Here is a 19,282-nt window from a genome sequence, read left to right on the forward strand (position 1 = left end):
TAGGCAGGCAAATCACTTGAGGTCAGGAGTTCAAGACCAGCCTGGCCAACATGGTGAAACCCCGTCTTTACTAAAAATACAAAAATCAGCCATGCGTGGTGGCACATGCCTGTAATTCCAGCTACTAGGTAGGCTGAGACAGGAGAATCGCTTGAACCCCCGAGGTGGAGGTTGCAGTGAGCGGAGATGGGGCCATTGCACTCAGGCCTGGGCGACAAAGCAAGACTCCATCTCAAAAACAAACAAACAAACAAACGGGCAGAGTCCAGTCATCTGAAAAGGATAGAGCATTGGGAGGTCCTTTAATCCACGGTGGCATCTGAAACAAGAAGTACCCGCTGCTGGGAGTAGAAATTAGCACAGTCTTTCCTGGCTGTGGTTTGGCAATGAATTAAGATCCTTAACAACCGTCGTAAGTTTTTTGAATGTATCTTAAGGAAATAAACCAGCAACAAGGATTTCTACGCAAGGTTTACAGAAGTGTTGTTTATGATACTAAAAAGGTTACCACAAAAAAGATTAGAAAGATGTGTGCCAGAATGCCAACCATAATAACTGCTGTGATCAAACCGCTGTGACCCCAGCACTTTGGGAGCCAAAGCAGATGGATCACTTGAGGTCAGGAGTTTGAGACCAGCCTGACCACCAAGGTGAAGCCCTGTCTCTATTAAAAATACAAAAATTAGCCGGGCGTGGTGGTGGGCACCTGTAATCCCAGCTACTCAGGAGGGTAAGACAGGAGAATCGCTTGAACCTGGGAGGTAGAGGCTGCAGTGAGCTGAGATCATGCTACTGCACTCTAGCCTGGGTGATAGAGTGAGACTCTGTCAAAAAAAAAAAAAAAAAGAAAAGAATAACCACCTACTGGTACTATGCTTATTACCTGTGTGATGATATAATCTGTACACCAAACCCCCAAGAAGTACAATTTACCTATATACGAAACTCATACATATATCCCATGAGTCTACAACAAAAGCTGGAAGGAGAAAAAAATGGTAAAGAAATAATTGCTTTATTAGCCTTACATGATGGAATATTAGGGGGGTCTCATCCGACTTAAGCCAAAACTGTACTAATCATTTGGCAAAATCAGGAGTCTTTCTGCCTCCAAATATTCAGCAATAACATCAAACCCTAACTTAGCAATGGGTCGGAGCTGAGTTAATAAAATCCCGTATATTTCTTGCCTTTTTTTTTTTTTTTTTTTTTTGAGACAGAGTCTAGCTCTGTCGCCAGGCTGGATTGCAGTGGCAGGATCTTGGCTCACTGCAACCTCCGCCTTCTGGGTTCGAGCAATTCTCGTACCTCAGCCTCCTAAGTAGCTGGGATTACAGGCATGTGCCACCACGCCCAGCTAATTTTTGTATTTTTAGTAGAGATTGGGTTTCACCATGTTGGCCAGGATGGTCTCGATCTCCTGACCTCATGATCCACCCATCTCTGCCTCCCAAAGTGCTGGGATTACAGGCGTGAGCTACAGCTTCCAGCCTCTTGCCTTTTATTTCCCCCTTGCAGCTATGCTATGATTCAGAGTCAGAAACTATTAAGATCTGGTCTGTAAATAATTTCAAATTCACCAGACACAGTCATAATTATCCAGCACGTAGATTTCACATGGCATGTGAATTCCACTGAAAACTCATCTACTTGGGGAAGAACTAGGGGACTTTCATCAAAGACTTAGCGGAAGTTCCAAGGTCTTTTGGCAGAGCCTCGTAAAGCATGGCCGCAGATGAGTAATGAAAACAGGTGTGTGCAACCTCTGCCCTCCTTATTCTTCCCCATTCCAAACCCTTTCTCTTGAAAAAGGTACATGCGATCTTCCATTTTGACTTTTTTTTTTTTTAAGAGACAGGGTCTCAGTCTGTCACCCAGGCTGGAGTGCAGCAGTGTGATCACAGCACACTGCAGCCTCAAGCTCCTGGGCTCAAGTGATCCTCCCGCCTTGGCTTCTCAAAGCGTTGAGATTACAGGGGTGAACCGTCACGCTCGGCCTCATTTTGAACATTTTAATTAGAAAGGTACAAAACATCATGGGTTCTTTATACAAAATTTGCATTAGAATAATTTAATAAAATGCAAACTAATGTTTATACATTATCTTGTCATCCTTCCATATCTCATTGCCTTATGGGGATTTAAACAAGAAACTATTTTTCATTTAGATCTTAAGAAAAAAATTGAGGCATATAAAACAGCCTGAATATTAAAAAAAGACAAGGGGGACAGTATTAGGGAATTCCTCTGTTTGAATACTTCAAAATAGCTTTGTTTCCAAAATTGTTTTTAGTCAGCCTAAAGGAGCACTAAAAATGAGAACTGATCTCCATGGTAAACTGAGGCACACACTGAGGGGTATGTTTCCGGGTGAACATGAAGCACGGATCACAGGGGCCATGTCCTCCCAGTGGTAATGACCTGCTTGGGATCAGAAAGCAGCTCCGTCTGTCCTTGGAGGAGACTGCACGGGTCCTCAGGAGATGAATGGGCTGAACAAGCCGTCTTCCGTGTGCAGAGGCCCCTTTCAGTCATCTCTGCTCTTGCAGACACTTGCTTAGCCACAAGGGTAATCCACTGGACTGCTTGGCATTCTGCTAGTGGCCAGGCTGGACTGGCCTGCCCAGGCCAGCATCTTCTTTACTCCCTCACTGCTTCTTGTGTCCTTCCCAAAGCTGCCTGCCCTACTCTGATGGGCACTGTGGTCCTTAGTCAAGGGAAAGGCCAGCCGCTGGGCTTCCCACTAGCCTTCCAAATAAACTTGTGGTTGTCAGGCAGTGGGAGCCAATCCCAACACCAACTCCTGTTGCCCCTGTCCTTTGCAGGAAGGGGGAGGGCTGTCAAGGAGGAGGAGGGCCAAGTGGCCAGGCTGTTGGGTGAGGGCCAGAAAGAACCTGTTGTGACAATCCTTTCTTCCCTCAGTGCTGCTGAGGGGGCTGGGAATGAAACAGCCCCTCTGACTTCAGTCTGCCATCAGGGGCACAGAGAGAGGGAAAAATAGGGTGAAGAGCCAGCCACAGTTCGGCAAAGATCCAGGGCTGCTCAGCTGAGCTGATTACAGATGACTGACTGTTGGGCTGGGGCAGGTGGACAGTCCAAGTCGCCTTCAGCAGCCCTCCCTCATGCCTGTGCTAATGCGGCCCTTGCCCTTGGGCCCTGCCCCTCCAGGTCTCCAGTTAGAGGCCTCAGCTCTGGAAATCAAAGCTCTGAATGGGAAATGGAGATGCCCAGGGGTGCAAAGTGCTAGTGATTGGCATGTTTGCCACAAAAGAGCCCTGGAAAGAGTAAGAGTGGCTCACAGTAGAAGGAAGAAATGCACAGTGTGTTTCTCAGTTCAACAGAGGAAAAGTCTCCGCTTGACCAGAGATGGGACTCTTTCCAAGATGTCTGAACTGCCTGCCATTTTCTCCTGAAATTCAACTCTAAGGCAAGGAAGAAAACCCAAAAAGCTAATTATAGCCTCCAGGAACTCTCAGACCTTTCCACAAACTAGTCCTTGGTGATTCTGCAGGAGCTCTGAAGATACGGAACTTGTGTAGAGCAAAACTGGAAAGAACTGTTGTCTCTGAGGGGAAAAGCACACAAGCCGCACGTGTCCTCTGGGCTCTTTCAAAAGGTCCTAAGATGTTCCCAGGAGATGACAATGAGGCAGCCACGGTCCTGCCGAGTCTTCAGAAACGGCCTTCCTAGGATAAGTGCTCCTTACACATTTCTCCCCGGGGCGTCGCTGTCACAGGGATGGTGGTCACCACCTGATTCTGAAACACGAAGATCTTGATTCTTTCAAACACCCAGAGGAAGATAAGCAGGATGCTGACATACTGCACCCAGGCGAACTTTACCATCTCCCAGAATCCTGGCTGATAAGTATGGACAGCTAAGGAATGGAGGGCCACATGGTGTTAAGTATGAAGAGAAAATCCAAGACGGAACTGGCCGTGGCAGAGGTATCTAGAAAGGAGGCAGGACCTCTGTCACGTACACACCCAGATGGAAGGTGACCTGCTGAACTTGGCCAAATGGTAAAACCAGCCACATTTTATTTGAACTATTTATATACTAAGCTTGATGACCAACCTCCTAAACAGATAATTATGCCAAACTACATCGATCACAGACTAGAGACATCCTGAGCTGTTAACCAGCCATCATCCATCCGGGACTCTTCTAAAATCTTCCAGTTGTGTAAACTTACAATACCTTTATTAGCCCCTGCCTAATCGCACCTGTACGGAACACAATTTAGCTGCTTCCTAGGTTTGTGTCTCTGGAATTGTAATTCCTAAGGCCCTAGTTAAAATGCCTTCTCTTTTGTTTGCTTCTCTGCAGTGTTCGTGTTGGTTTCATTTCCTATTAGTTGACCGAAGTCAAAATTAAACCAAAGTTTAGGTGAGACAGGGACTGCCAAGAATGTTTCACATAATCTTAGCATAAAAAGGATAATATATGATTACTAAGACATACAAATGGATGATTCTTACCTAGAAGAATTGCTTGGAAACAAAGAGGACCAAGACATGAATTATTTGTTCCTGTGTGAATAGCAGATATACATAGTCATTTTTTGAATCATGTAGCCTAAAATGTCAAAGACACAGCCATTTTCATGAGGCTATAACTCTGTCGTGATTTCCAAGAGAACACTTCCCACATCTGTTACTACTTGAGACAACTGAGGAATCATTCCTCTTTGAAAACTGAGCTGCCATTTATTTATTTTTTTTGGTAATTGCTGTTTAAGAGGCAGGGTCTCACTCTATCACTGAGGCTGGAGTACAGTGGTACAATCATTGCTCACTGCAACTTTGAACTCCTGGGCTCAAGCAATCCTCCTGCCTCGGCCTCCCAAGTAGCTGGGACTACACGTGTACACCACTATGCCTGGCTATTTTTTTTTTGGGGGGGTAGAGACAGGGTCTCACTATCTTGGCCAGGCTGGTTGTGAACTCCTGGGCTCCAACGATCCTCCCACCTTGGCCTCCCAAAGTGCTGAAATTATAGGCAGGAGCCACCACACCCAGCCTTACCATGGACTCTTTAACAGAAAGGATATGAAATGACTTCCACAGGGTATCGGATGATAGCATTAATCACAAATGGAGCATCTGCGGCTCTGCCCACCAGCCAGATGGGGTTGGGATCATTCAGGATGGTGGTAACTGCAATGCAAATAATTAACCATTAACCACGATGGCTGTTTGACCCTGGCAGTTGAAGGCTATAAAGATTATTTGATTCCTGGAAATTATCGTGTGCTTCAGAACTGAAAGAAATCATTCAGAAGGAAAGAGAAATTGCATGTGCAAAGTTGATCACACATTATTTGCTAAAATAATAGTCAAAATACTTTTGTTAAAATACATTAAAAACTTAGAAAGTTTCTTCTACATGTGCTGAATGGCTAACTGAAGGAATACTATACTGCCACTAAAAGTAATATCACAGCTTTGTAGCTGTGTGGGGAAGTATTTATATCCCAAGTTTAAATAAATAAAAATAACCTGGATCCCAATGTGTTTCTACACTACAAGAGCTGTATAAAAAGATCCGCAGAAGGGTAAAGAATGAAAGGAATGAAAAAATAGCTGATTTGTAGGGCACTGTTTTCTAGTTTTGTTTTAAAATTCCCTCTATTATTGCAATAATGCCACTAGTATATGACACAAAAGCAGTAAGCAATACTGGATTTGCAGTCGTCCCCCTTGTGAGATGTCTGTGTATAGTTTCCATGATGTCTGGTTGCCAAGTAACACTCTAGATGCCTTTAGAGAAAACCTCAGCCACCGACCAGACAAACGTGCCGAGTCAACACGTGCCCTGGCCTAGAGCTCTGTAAGGAATGAGCACACTGTGCCTTCTGGCAGGAAGCAGGGGCACTCCTGTTCTCCTGCAGGACTGCTAGTGTGGGGAGAGTCACTCACGTCCTCTGCTTCTCTCTGAAAAGCATGAACAGCAATTTGTCTTTGGCATCTGTTATAGGTGTGCTATGGGGAACAACTCAATTAGGCTTACAGTTTTTAAAAGGGAAACTCATCAAGCCAGTGGTAGGAAAATGATGGCATTTAACTATCACTAACCTTCTGGACCATGGGATGCTGGAGGGGTGGGGGCGGTCCCAGGTCTGAAGATGAGGACGAAAAGGACAAATCCTGGACAGCACATTTGCTCCCATCGTTGAGCATTCACAGGTTTTCACATTTTTTTTTTTTTTTTTTGAGACGGAGTCTCGCTCTGTCGCCCAGGCTGGACTGTAGTGGCCGGATCTCAGCTCACTGCAAGCTCCGCCTCCCGGGTTTACGCCATTCTCCTGCCTCAGCCTCCCAAGTAGCTGGGACTACAGGCGCCCGCCACCTCGCCCGGCTAGCTTTTTGTATTTTTTCAGTAGGGACGGGGTTTCACCATGTTAGCCAGGATGGTCTTGATCTCCTGACCTTGTGATCCGCCTCTCTCGGAGGTTTTCACATTTTTATCACAAGGGTTCCAGTTCTGCTTGTCTCTGTTGCCCCCACTAACCTTGAAAGTCCTGAGCAGCGGCTGAATGAGCTCTACCTGTGACTCACCGTTCCTCTCCTGGTAGGCAGCAACAACATGGGTGAGGTCGTAGTCATAGGCAAAGGGGCTGGTCCCATTGATCACGGATACCTGGGACACAGGAGGATGTGGTGTGAGCACCTGGGAGACTCCTTTCTTCCTTCTACCCTTCTGCCCACCCAGGCTGGTCCCACAGAGCACCCTCTCGTTCCTGGTGGCCTACTGCAGTATCAATAATCTTCTCTTCAAAGATGAATAAACTCTCTTGCAACAATTTAAGCCCGTTTACCCTCAGTCTGTCTTTCTGTGGATGGAAATAAGGGGTCAGTGTCCATGTTTCATAGGCTTTAAAGCTATTTTTAAAATACCCCTCTCTATCTCAGTGGGAGAAAGAATTCCTTAAATTATTTTAATAGACCATATTTTCTCCAGGTGTGGTGGCTCATGCCTACAATCCCACTGACTTGGGAGGCTGAGGCAGGAGGACCACCTGAGGCCACGAGTTCAAGGCTGTAGTCGATGATGATCATGCCACTCACTATACTCCAGTTTAGGAAACAGAGCAAGACCTCATCTCTCTCAAAAAGAAAAAAAAAAAAAAAAAAGCCAGGCATGGAGGCTCATGCCTCTAATCCCAACACTTTGGGAAGCCCAGGCAGATGGATCACTTGAGACCAGGAGTTCGAGACCAGCCTGGCCAACGTGGCGAAACCCCGTCTCTACTAAAAAGAAGACAAAAATTAGCCAGGTGTGGTGGTATATGCCTGTAATCCCAGCTATTCAGGAGGCTGAAATCAGAGGATCTCTTAAGCCTGTCTGGGAGACGGAGGTTGCAGTGAGCCGAGATCATGCCATTGCACTCTAGCCTGGGTGACAGAGCAAGATTCTGTCTCAAAAATAAAAATAAAATAAAAATAAAAACCCCTACACAAAAATGAAAAAAAGAAACCATACTTCCAACTTCTTTGTCATTTTCTTGGTCTTCTCTGGGTGCTAAGTTCTTTATCACTTTTAAACATAGAAATAGATAAAATGCAAACCACAAGCGTGTGCATTTTTCCCTTAAGAAAACAAGACTAGGCCGGGCGCGGTGGCTCAAGCCTGTAATCCCAGCACTTTGGGAGGCCGAGACGGGCGGATCACGAGGTCAGGAGATCGAGACCATCCTGCCGACACGGTGAAACCCCGTCTCTACTAAAAAATACAGAAAACTAGCCGGGCGAGGTGGCGGGCGCCTGTAGTCCCAGCTACTCGGGAGGCTGAGGCAGGAGAATGGCGTGAACCCGGGAGGCGGAGCTTGCAGTGAGCTGAGATCCGGCCACTGCACTCCAGCCTGGGCGGCAGAGCGAGACTCCGTCTCAAAAAAAAAAAAAAAAAAAAAAAGAAAACAAGACTGCTGTTACTGTAATCTGATATATAGACATTCAAACAAAAAGTGCCACATTCATTTCGTATGTTGCACCTTCCTCTTCTTTACAACTTACGTTGATTATAGCCAGAGCAACAGTAAAATCCCCTATATAGCTACAAGTACTGGTTTATGGCTATAATAACCGATAACATTCCTTTTTCACTTTCTAAAGTACCTCAGCTCGACTTCTATGGTCCCCATTGTGATAAAAGGAAAGTGAGAAATGAGTGATTAGATGCATGAGTTCTGTACACAGACAGAAAGTTCCTAGCTCTGTTATACTTTCAAGCTTCGAGTCTTTGGGAAAATTAATCACTGTGAGCCCCAGTTACGTCTTCTGCAAAATGAATTCATTCTTTAAACAAGTATCTGTGAGCTTACCATGTGCCAGGCAGTGTGCTAGGCATGGACGTGATAGTATTTGAGATGCCACTGCTGTCAAGGCTGAGGGAGACAGCAAATAAACACACAAACACATATCCTGAGGAGACCAGGTGGCAGGAGGGAGAGTCTGGCTGAGGGATGGTGGAGGGAGGGGCTGTTACTGTAGATGCAAGTGAAGGAAGGACTGTGCTTGGGGATATCTAAACAGGGACCTGAATGGTGTGGTCCAATAAGCCACGTGGATGCCTGGCAGAGGAAATGGCAAAAGCCCTGAGGTGGCAGCTGCTTCTTGGTTTCGAGGAACAGCAAAAAGGCCACGGTGGCTGGAAGGGAGCAAGGGGGGCAGCGATGGGACAAGTGGCTGGAACGCTGGGAAAGGACAGTGCAGGCAGCTCAGAGGTTGCCGTGACGATTAAGAGATAATACAGGTAAACCCCTGCACTCAGGGGTGGCATGTCTTATGGGTTCAGTAAACTATGGCTAGTAATATTTCTGAAATACTTTACATGAACATTTTACATCATCATTTTACAGTATCCCTCGGAGTACATCCTGTGTGTGACCAAGTGTGTGTATGGAAGACAGAATGTGTGTGTGTGTGCCCACATGGACCTAAAAGCAACAGGCAATTTAGTTCTTTGACAAATACAGATTTTGTTTCTCTTCCCTTCTAGGTGTAACTATGCATGTACCTTCTCTGTAGTTTGAAAAAGTTCATGGCAAGAATTCTGCAGAGACCCTCTTTGGTGCCACCCACACAGAAATGATAGTTCTATTTTTCTTTTCTTTTCTCTTTTTTTTGAGACAGAGTCTTGTTCTGTCGCCCAGGCTGGAGTGCAGTGGCGAGATCTCGGCTCACTGTAACCTCCACCTCCTGGGTTCAAGCAATTCTCCTGCTTCAGTCTCCCAAGTAGCTAGAATTACAGGCACGTACCACACGCCCGGTTAATTTTTTATATTTTTAGTAGAGACGAGGTTTCATCATGTTGGCCATACTGGTCTTGAACTCCTGACCTCAAGTGATCCATCCGCCCGCCTCCGCCTCCCAAAGTGCTGGGATTACAGGCATGAGTCACCGCGCCTGGCCTGACATTTCTACCTTTCATTCCCCTCTTTAAAGAACTTAATGAACAGTAACACACAGAAACAAAGGAGCTGGACGATGAGAAGCACCCTTACGTTGTATCGGGCATCTAGGCCACCACAGCTCAGCGGCTGCTTCTGCTGCAGCCTCAGGTCTCCGTTCACATATAATTGGGATCCCGGGACAGGAAAGGAGGACTGGAGAAACGCCATGCTCTGCATCACGAGGGTCACCATCCTCTGAAATCATTAGAAGGACCAACATACCAACCGCCATCAGATCTGAAGGGCTCTGGGTGCTAAGAGTCACCTGTCTTGGCTGAAACCTAAGGGGCCCTCACATACCTAGCGTAGCCATGCAGGAAACACTGCCTAGAACCTTCTGAACTATTAACAGCCCATATCAGTTAACATGACTTTAGTGAAAACCATGCGATTGGCCTAACTTAAATCCCAAGCTACGTGGGGAAGAGGGCCTGCTACAGTGTGGGTCTTCCAGAAATCAGAAGAAGGGCTCTGGTCTATTAAAAATACACAAGGGAGAGGACGGCCTCCCAGTGGACTGACTCACGTGTAATTGATAGGAGAAAGTCAGGATGAGCTGCACACCGAGAACGTGCTCCGTGGACTGCAGGGGAAGCTCCAGCTTAAAATGTAGCATGTCCATCTTCCCATCCTGGTTCCTGTCTTCTTCTCTAGTCTAGGAAACCCAAACAGGGCCAGCAGCCCTGGTCACTAATGAGTCTGGGAGGAATCCACATCACTTTTGTACATACGCAATGACCCACTGTCCTGCTGTACACAACAGGCATTCTCTCCCCCACCAAAAGAAAGAGAAAAACAGATAGATGTAAGTGCATTAATACTGGGGAGAAACACAAAGTGCATGGCCCCTGAACCTCATATCCGAGTCTTTCAAATGTTCACTGGCCAAACTAAATGGGCGATAACAAAAAACATCTGGATAGCATTTGCGTCTTTCAGTTGTCTCATTTGATCTTGTTTATTTTGCACTGTCATTTTTTCTTTTTTATAAACATGCCTGAATTTGTATGGAAATTTTAAGTAGCACATCAGAATCGTCTTCTATGTCTCTAGAAGTCAACTTGTTAAAATAGAAAAGCACCTAATCCTAATCATTATGCACTCCCCAACAAACTGAAACTCAACAGAAAATCAGCAAGCTCTATCTTTTTTTTTTTTCTGAGCTGGAGTCTCGCTCTATCGCCCAGGCTGGAGTGCAGTGACACAATCATGGCTCACTACAACCTTCACCTCCCAGGGTCAAGCAATTCTCCTGCCTCAGCCTCCCAGGTAGCTGGGATTACAAGCGCCCACCACCATGCCCAGCTAATTTTTGTATTTTTAGTAGAGACGGGGTCTCACCATGTTGACCAGGCTGATCTCGAACTCCTGACCTTGAGTGACCCGCCCACCTCTGGCTCCCAAAGTGCTAGGATTACAGGCATAAGCGACCATGCCCGGCCTTATCAAACTCTATTTATAGACTCTGAAACCACAAGTGTCTTTGCTTCAGATTCTTGATGTTAGATCTCATCTCATCATTCATGTTAGGACTTGAAAGCCTTGTGCATCTTTTAGTAGCAATCAATGAAATGAAAAAGGAAGCTATGTCAGACAAGCAAGGCATTAAAACCGTATCTATTTGATAAATTATGGGCATGAAAGGAAAGAAGACAAGAGGTCTGTAGAGGAAAAAAAGACAAAAATACAGCTTATGAAGCATACGTAGGCAGTGAAAAATAATTGGTGGCCGGGCGCAGTGGCTCATGCCTGTAATCCCAGCACTTTGGGAGGCTGAGGTGGGCGATCATGAGGTCAGGAGATCGAAACCATCCTGGCTAACACGGTGAAACCCCATCTCTACTAAAAATACAAAAATTAGCTGCGTGTGGTGGCAGGCGCCTGTAGTCCCAGCTACTCGGGAGGCTGAGGCAGGATAATGGTGTGAACCCGGGAGGCGGAGTTTGCAGTGAGCCAAGATCGTGCCACTGCACTCCAGTCTGGCGACAGAGTAAGACTCCATCAAAAAAAAAAAAAAAAAAAAAAAAAAAAGGTATCCACTCCTGCCATCCACAGTCTTGCCAAACAGTGATGCTAAAATGACGATCAGGAAAGGATGGTTACTGAAAAGTGATCACTGCTGACATGGTCCCTCTGTACAACTCTGAATCTTTTTGCTACAACTGATCCTTCCCCACTGTAGATTCCCAGAACAATTCTACTATCGTGTAGCAGCATTCCCACCTGGATCCACCATCTATGGATTCATTTTGATTCCCACCATTACTATTATGTAAGGAAGAGTTTTTTTATGTGTGTGCTTTTTCAGGCTAATAAGGTCATTTGAAATGAAGAAATCTCAATTTTCAGAAACTTTCAATTATTTCTTTCTCTCTAAACAATAATGTCCTTCTCTTCGGTCTTGTTTTAGAGAAACCTCCCTCCCTTTTCTTTTGGATACTTCCTCTCTTCCCTGTTTCATCAGCTTTGGGGAGGGATATCTGCTACCAGGCTGATGATCAAGTTTCTGAGGTAATGATGGACTAGTCATTACGGGTAGGATGAAAAGAGCCTGCCTTGTGGATCATGAGGTCAGGAGATCAAGATCAGCCTGGCCAACATGGTGAAACCCCATCTCTACTAAAAACACAAAAATTAGCTGGGAGTGGTGGTGCATGCCTGTAATCCCAGCTACTCAGGAGGCTGAGGCAGGAGAATTGCTTGAACCAGGGAGTTGGAGGTTGCAGTGAGCTGGGATCGTGCCACTGCACTCCAGCCTGGTGACACAGGGAGACTCCATCTCAAAAAAAAATAAAATAAGAAATAAATAAAAGAGCCTGCCTTGTCTTCCTGTGGATTTTCTTCAATTGGGATCTGGGTAGAAAATGTTGTGTAACTCTCTGTGATGGATCCACACCTCCTAGATCTTTAGGGTTGGACAGGAAGCAAAGATCACATTTCTCAACTTGCATCAGAGGATAGTGGCCAGGAGAGAAATGCCAGAAGAATCTAGACTCCAACACACTGTGGGAGGGGGAAAAGCTCATTTCCTTTGATCTTCACAATAAATGTAAAGCCCCAGGCAGGCAGAACAAGTATTTTCCCATTACATAGATGAGAAAATCAAGGGTGAGGGAGGTTAGAGCATTTATCAGAGGTACAGCAAGTAATGGTGAAGATGGGATTTGAGATCAGGTGACTTCAAATCTGGTCCTCTTTAGGACCAAAATGTCCAGAATTATTAAAAAATTCAAGGCCGGGCGCGGTGGCTCAAGCCTGTAATCCCAGCACTTTGGGAGGCCGAGACGGGCGGATCACGAGGTCAGGAGATCGAGACCATCCTGGCTGACACGGTGAAACCCCGTCTCTACTAAAAAATACAAAAAAACTAGCCGGGCGAGGTGGCGGGCGCCTGTAGTCCCAGATACTCGGGAGGCTGAGGCAGGAGAATGGCGTGAACCCGGGAGGCGGAGCTTGCAGTGAGCCAAGATCACGCCACTGTACTCCAGCCTGGGCGGCAGAGCGAGACTCCGTCTCAAAAAAAAAAAAAAAAAAAAAAAAAAATTCAAAATGAAGACGGCAGGTTGGACAAATCTTCCTGCAAAACAGCAGCACCAGGCATCTATGTCTGTATACTTGCCTGTGCACATCCTTCCACTCCAAGTTCAGGGAGGACATATTTGGCACAGCAGCATCAATAGTGTCTACTTGTTAAATTCACTCAATGATCTGTTATGTACTTTTTGGAACCTACTACACGCCCGGCACTATTTCAGATAATGAGAATATAATGGCAAACAAAATAGACAAAGTCCTCATCCTAACGGGGAATACACTCCCAATGGAGAACGTAGAAAATAGTGACAAGTGCCACTGGCAGAAATGAAGCAAGCTAAAATTAGAGAATAATGAAGGTAAAATTTAACAGAAATTGGCCAGGGGTGGTGGCTCCTGCCATAATCCCAGCACTTTGGGAGGCCCAGGTGGGCAGACTGCTTGGGCTCAGGAGTTTGAGAGCAGCCTGGGCAACATGGTGATACTCTGTCTCTACTAAAAATACAAAAATTAGCCAGGCATGGTGGCGTGCACCAGTAATCCCAACTACTCGGGAGGCTGAGGCAGGAGAATCGCTTGAACCCAGAAGGTGGAGGTTGCAGTTAGCTGAGATTGTGCCACTGCACTCCAGCCTGGGTGACAGAGCAAGACTCATCTCAAACAAACAACAACAACAGCAAAAAGAATTTAACAGAAATTTTTAAATATTCAGGATGACCTGACTTGTTGGAGTCCTGAAGGAAGTGAGGTGATGGGGTGCAGGAACATCTCAGAGAGGAGGGATCCAGGCTAACCAGGTGCTTGTGCTCTGGGTGCCCACAGGGCCAGTGCAGTTGGCAGAGTGGGTGAGAAGGAGAGTAGGGTGGAGAGATGGGGGAGAGAAGTTTCGATGGAAAGGATGTGTCTCCCACAAATGACCTGTCACCAGGCTAGACTCTCACCCTCCTGGGGCTGGCGAAGTTTGGCTGTGCTCCTCTGTTATCGCTTGGACCACTGAAGAAATAAATTATTTAATTCTATTTAGTTGAAAGTAAGTTTAACAAATATGCAATAGCTAACAAAGGCAGGCGTTCAAAGGCTACTACTTCTTTAACATAAATTCTAGGTCTCTAACCTCTAACTGGTGCTTAGCCAAGAGAATTCACACATCACAGCACCACCTTATATCTACAAGGTATATGCAGGCATTGGAACAATTTTCATATCCATTCATTGTCCCATGTGATTCCTCTGCATATCCCAGGAGAGAGGTGGGTACTCTCATGCCCTGTACATGGATAGATACATTGAGGGTGAGGTTATGAAACCCAGTGACAGCACTGGGACTAGGACCTTGGTTTGCTGACTCTTGATTCAGGGATCTTCTACAATAGCTCATAAGAACTCTAATTGAAAAGATTTCTCATGGTTAAAGGAGGATAACCCTTTACAGATACACATGAAATCCACACTCATGTACTGAGCAGAGTCAGAGGGAATTTTTTTTTTTTTTTTTTTTTTGAGACAAACTCTCACTCTGTCGCCCAGGCTGGAGTGCAATGGCACAATCTCCACTCACTGCAACCTCCACCTCCCAGTTTCAAGTGATTCTCCTGCCTCAGCTTCCCGAGGAGCTGGGATTACAGGTGTGTGCCACCATGCACAGCTACTTTTTGCATTTTTAGTAGAGACGGGGTTTCACCATGTTGGCCAGGCTGTTCTCGAACTCCTGACCTCAGGCAATCCGCACGCCTCAGCCTCCCAAAGTGCTGGGATTACAGGCATGAGCCACCGTGCCTGGCCAGAGGGAATTTAACATAGGGAATAACTAGTCCCATAGATATTAGAGGACTGAAGACGTAAAAAGGGGATATCCTGGCAACACACAGATAGCTGCAGGGAGCAGTTCTCACGCCTAGGACTAGAGAAGAAGGGGAAGCGGCTGGGGTTGATAGAACTTAGAGGTTCAGGGAAGAGGCCTCAAAGAGCTGAGCCTCAGACCTCAAGAAGGGACCGTTGCCCAGATGGGGCCAGGACCTCTGAGCTTAGAGGAAGGACACACTAGAGGGAACCTGGAAGGCTGGAGGAGAGGTGTCTTGATGCTTCCTATTTGCTGGTTGTCCCTGTTTGTGTCATCCCAGCAGTGGTGCTTCACCCTGGCAGTGGTTTCATTTTTTTTTTTTTCTTTTTTTCACTCCCAGAACAAGGCTCATCATGCCTCCTACTGGCAGAACCTAACAGGCAGCTGCAGGGGAAGAAGGAGATTTCCAGCATCTCAGCAGGAACCTGGAAGCTGAGCATAGGAGGTAGGTCTGGAGCTGAGACAATACCTCATAACCAGCACACCACCTGACTGCAGGAATTGCCAGAAATGTAAGTGCCATTGTTTCCAGAGTATCCTGATGTGTGACTTTTCCCCGTCTGGAATTCTACAGCATCTGATGGTTTGTTGGCATTTTGTTTGGTTTCTGTTTTGTTTGCATACATTTCATTCATTCAAGTCATATTCTTCTTCTATTTTTTTTTTTTTTGAGATGTAGTCTGGCTCTGTCGCCCAGGCTGGAGTACGGGTAGTGTGATCTCAGCTCACTGCAATCTCCACCTCCTGGGTTCAAGCAATTCTCGTGCCTCGGCCTCCTGAATAGCTGGGATTACAGGAACCCGCCATCACATATCACAACCTGGCTAATTTCTGTGTTTTTAGTAGAGACAGGGGTTCACCATGTTGGCCAGGCTGGTCTAGAACTCCCTACCTCAGGTGATCCACCCGCCTCAGCCTCCCAAATGTGAGCCACTGCGCATGGCCCATATTCTTTTAATAAAGGTTAATTTCCTAGTTTATACCAGTGTTGATTTCACCATATGTTTGTCATCACCGGGTGCTCCTTTGTTTTGATGCTAAAAATACTCTTTGGTACCAGTTTTGGGTCTCTAGCAAAGCAGAAACTGCTCCTTCATGGTTCCTTTCCACCTGTCTCCCTGTATTTCTTCTTTTTTTCTCTATTTCTTCTTTTTTTTTTTTTTTTTTTGCTACAGGGTCAAAAAAGGCTGGAGTGCAGTGGCACGATCACAGCTCATTGCAGCCTTGACCTCTTAGGCTCAAGTGATCCTCCCACCTCAGCCTTCTGAGTAGCTGGGAGTACAGGCATGCACCACTACCCCTGGCTAATTTTTAAATTTTTTGTAGTAGGGCCTCATTATGTTGCCTAGGCGGTCTGGAACTCCTGCGCTCAAGTGTTTAGCCTCCCAAAGTGCTGAGATTATAGGCATGAGCCATGGTGTTCAGCCTTGTATTTCAATCAATCTAAGATACCATTAATTATAAAATGAACCATTATTTTATATACCACTGAGAAAAGAAAAATACTTCCAATTAAACTATGACACTTTTCTAATCATTTACTTTTTAAAAAGCTACTAAAAGAAATTTTAGATTTAGACATATTTACGGCAGCTATCATGTTTATTTACTTAGAAAAATATAAGCCAAACAGGTCGGGGTAGTGGCTCACGCCTATAATCCCAGCACTTTGGGAGGCCAAGGTGGGTGGATCACCTGAGGTCAGGAGTTCGAGACCAGCCTGATCAACATGGTGAAACCCCATCTCTACTAAAAATACAAAAATCAGCTGGGCGTGGTGGTGCCTACCTGTAATCCCAGCTACTCAGGAGGCTGAGGCAGGAGAATCGCTTGAACCCAGGAGGGGGAGAGGTTGCAGTGAGCCGAGATGGCGCCACTATACACCAGCCTGGGTAACAGAGCGAGGCTTCATCTCAAAAAAAAGAAAGAAAGAAAGAAAGAAAAATATTAGCAAAATAAATTGATTCAGGGATTCCTAAAACTTCTTTACATCCTCGTCCTTTTGAGTAACACTTTAACTCAGTCAACAATATCCATACTTTTCTATGCAACTTTGTCCTTTGTGCCATCAAACATGTTGGTGATACAGCAGTAAAACAAAAACAAAAACCAAAAAACAAAAATTCAGCCGAGCACAGTGGCTCATGCCTGTAGTCCCAGCATTTTGGGAGGCCGAGGCAGGTCGATCACTTGAGCTCAGGAGTTTGAGACCAGCCTGGCCAATGTGGTAAAACCTTGTTTCTACTAAAAATACAAAAATGAGCCGGGTGTGGTGGCAGGAGCCTGTAATCCCAACTACTTGGGAGGCTGAGGAAGGAGAATCTCTTGAACCTGGTAGGCAGAAGCTGCAGTGAGCCAAGAATGCGCCACTGCACTCGAGTCTGGGCAACAGAGTGAGACCCTGTCTCAAAACAAACAAACAAACAAACAAACAAACAATTCATAAAAGAAACTAAAAGTCATTAGTCTGGCCCCTTAAGCAGACTCTGAAATTATGCAGAGCCTTCCTGTTTTTAAAAGGCTCTCGAACTTTCCCTTACTTGCTCTCCACTCAATTCAGGGGTTAAAATAATGTCCTACTAGTGTTTTCTCTACTAGTTCTACTGGGGTTTTCTCTGAGGTCGCTGATGCCCCTTCTTTTTAAGTGCATTTATATTTTTCTAACACCCACCTCTTACACTGAAATGATGCCCCTTCTGCATGGTTTGATATCGGCCCAGGTGTAAGCAATGAGAACTATGCCACACCTGCCTCTTTGCCAACAGTTAACCACAGACAGGAAGACACTGATTTCAGAGATGAGAAAAAACAGGTGTCTTAGAAACATGGTACTCTCCACTTATCCTCCAGAATCCTTCTATAACCTTCAGTCCCTGCATTCTCTGGGTCCACACATGCCTTCTAGAGCTATGTCAGCCTCCTTGAGAGGAAAAAGTCACTCTGCTTTTTTCTTCTCTCGTTAAAAACAACAAAAACTAGACTTCCAAAGCATTAAACATATAGGGAGCTTAGAAACGCTGTCCAAGATGAGCTGACCAAAGCAGAAGCAAGGCTGTGACTTCAGTATTTCCCCCAATTAGCCACTGCAAAGCCACCTCCCAGCACTTGGTCCAACCTTAACCAACAGCCACTGTTTCCTTTGCTTTCTGGACAGTTTCCTGGATAGGCTGACGCCAGTCTGGCTCTATGCACAAAGTTAGAAAATAAAAGTAGTTTGTTGCAATAAGGGCTAAGATTTTAAGATACAGCATAAGAAATACTGAGTTCCAGTCCAGACTCTGTTCACTTCAAAGCTAGGGCAGGCCAGGAACAGTGGCTCACACCTGTAATCCCAGCTCTTTGAAAGGCTGAGGCAAGGCTATTAACAGAGTTCAGAAGTTCTAGACCAGCCTGGCCAACATGGTGAAACCGTGTTTCCACTAAAAACACAAAAAAATTAGCCAGGAGTGGTGGTGCATGCCTGCAGTCCCAGCTACTTGGGAAGCTGAGGCGAGAGGATCGCTTGAACCCAGAAGGCAGATGTTGCAGTGAGCTGAGATTGTGCTACTGCATTCCAGCCTGGCTGACAGAGTGAAATTCTGTTTCAAAAAAAAAAAAAAAAGCTAGGGCAAATTGTACCACTTCTCGGTTTCTATTTAATTAATTAATTAATTTTTTTTTTTTTTTGAGGCGGAGTCTTGCTCTGTCACCAGGCTGGAGTACAGTGGCGTGATCTCGGCTCATTGCAAGCTCTGCCTCCTGGGCTCACGCCATTCTCCTGCCTCAGTCTCCCAAGTAGCTGGGACTACAGGCGTCCGCCATCACACCCAGCTAATTTTTTTTTTTTTTGTATTTTTACTAGAGATGGGGTTTCACAGTGTTAGTCAGGATGGTCTCGATCTCCTGACCTTGTGATCCGCCCTCCTCAGCCTCCCAAAGTGCTGGGATTATAGGCGTGAGCCACCACGCCCAGCCTACTTTTTATTTTTTTGAAATGTGGGGTCTTGCTATGTTGCCCACACTGGCCTTGAACTCCAGGGCTCAAGCAATCCTCCTGCCTTGGCCTTGCAAAGTGCTAGGATTACAGGTGTGAGCTATCATATCTAGCTGCAAATATTTTTATCTCATTTACTTGATCATTTAGAAATGTATCTCCAGGTCTTGAGATAACATTTGCATTGAAAATTCTCAATTTCGGCCGGGCGCGGTGGCTCAAGCCTGTAATCCCAGCACTTTGGGAGGCCGAGGCGGGTGGATCACGAGGTCAGGAGATCGAGACCATCCTGGCTAACACGGTGAAACCCCGTCTCTACTAAAAATACAAAAAACTAGCCGGGCGTGGTTGTGGGCGCCTGTAGTCCCAGCTACTCGGGAGGCTGAGGCAGGAGAATGGCGTGAACCCGGGAGGCGGAGCTTGCAGTGAGCCGAGATCGCGCCACTGCACTCCAGCCTGGGCGACAGAGCGAGACTCCGTC

General features: G+C 45.9%; 1 protein-coding gene across 2 annotated transcripts in view; it reads right to left on the bottom strand.

Annotated features, from left to right (window-relative positions):
- Positions 1–1,824: 1,824 nt before the first annotated feature.
- Positions 1,825–19,282, bottom strand: part of TMEM231 (transmembrane protein 231) — a 20,410-nt gene continuing 2,952 nt past the window's right edge. For both annotated transcript variants that reach the window (XM_025369400.1, XM_025369399.1), the window contains 5 exons: positions 9,981–10,109; positions 9,506–9,649; positions 6,561–6,642; positions 5,054–5,159; positions 1,825–3,867 (listed from right to left, as the gene is read on the bottom strand). In XM_025369400.1, coding sequence (XP_025225185.1) covers positions 3,687–3,867; positions 5,054–5,159; positions 6,561–6,642; positions 9,506–9,649; positions 9,981–10,109 — 642 coding nt within the window. In that variant the 3' untranslated portion in view covers positions 1,825–3,686. The remainder of the gene's footprint in view (positions 3,868–5,053; positions 5,160–6,560; positions 6,643–9,505; positions 9,650–9,980; positions 10,110–19,282) is intronic.

The sequence above is a fragment of the Theropithecus gelada genome, chromosome 20 (assembly GCF_003255815.1).
Source record: "Theropithecus gelada isolate Dixy chromosome 20, Tgel_1.0, whole genome shotgun sequence".
NCBI classification, from domain to species: domain Eukaryota; kingdom Metazoa; phylum Chordata; class Mammalia; order Primates; family Cercopithecidae; genus Theropithecus; species Theropithecus gelada.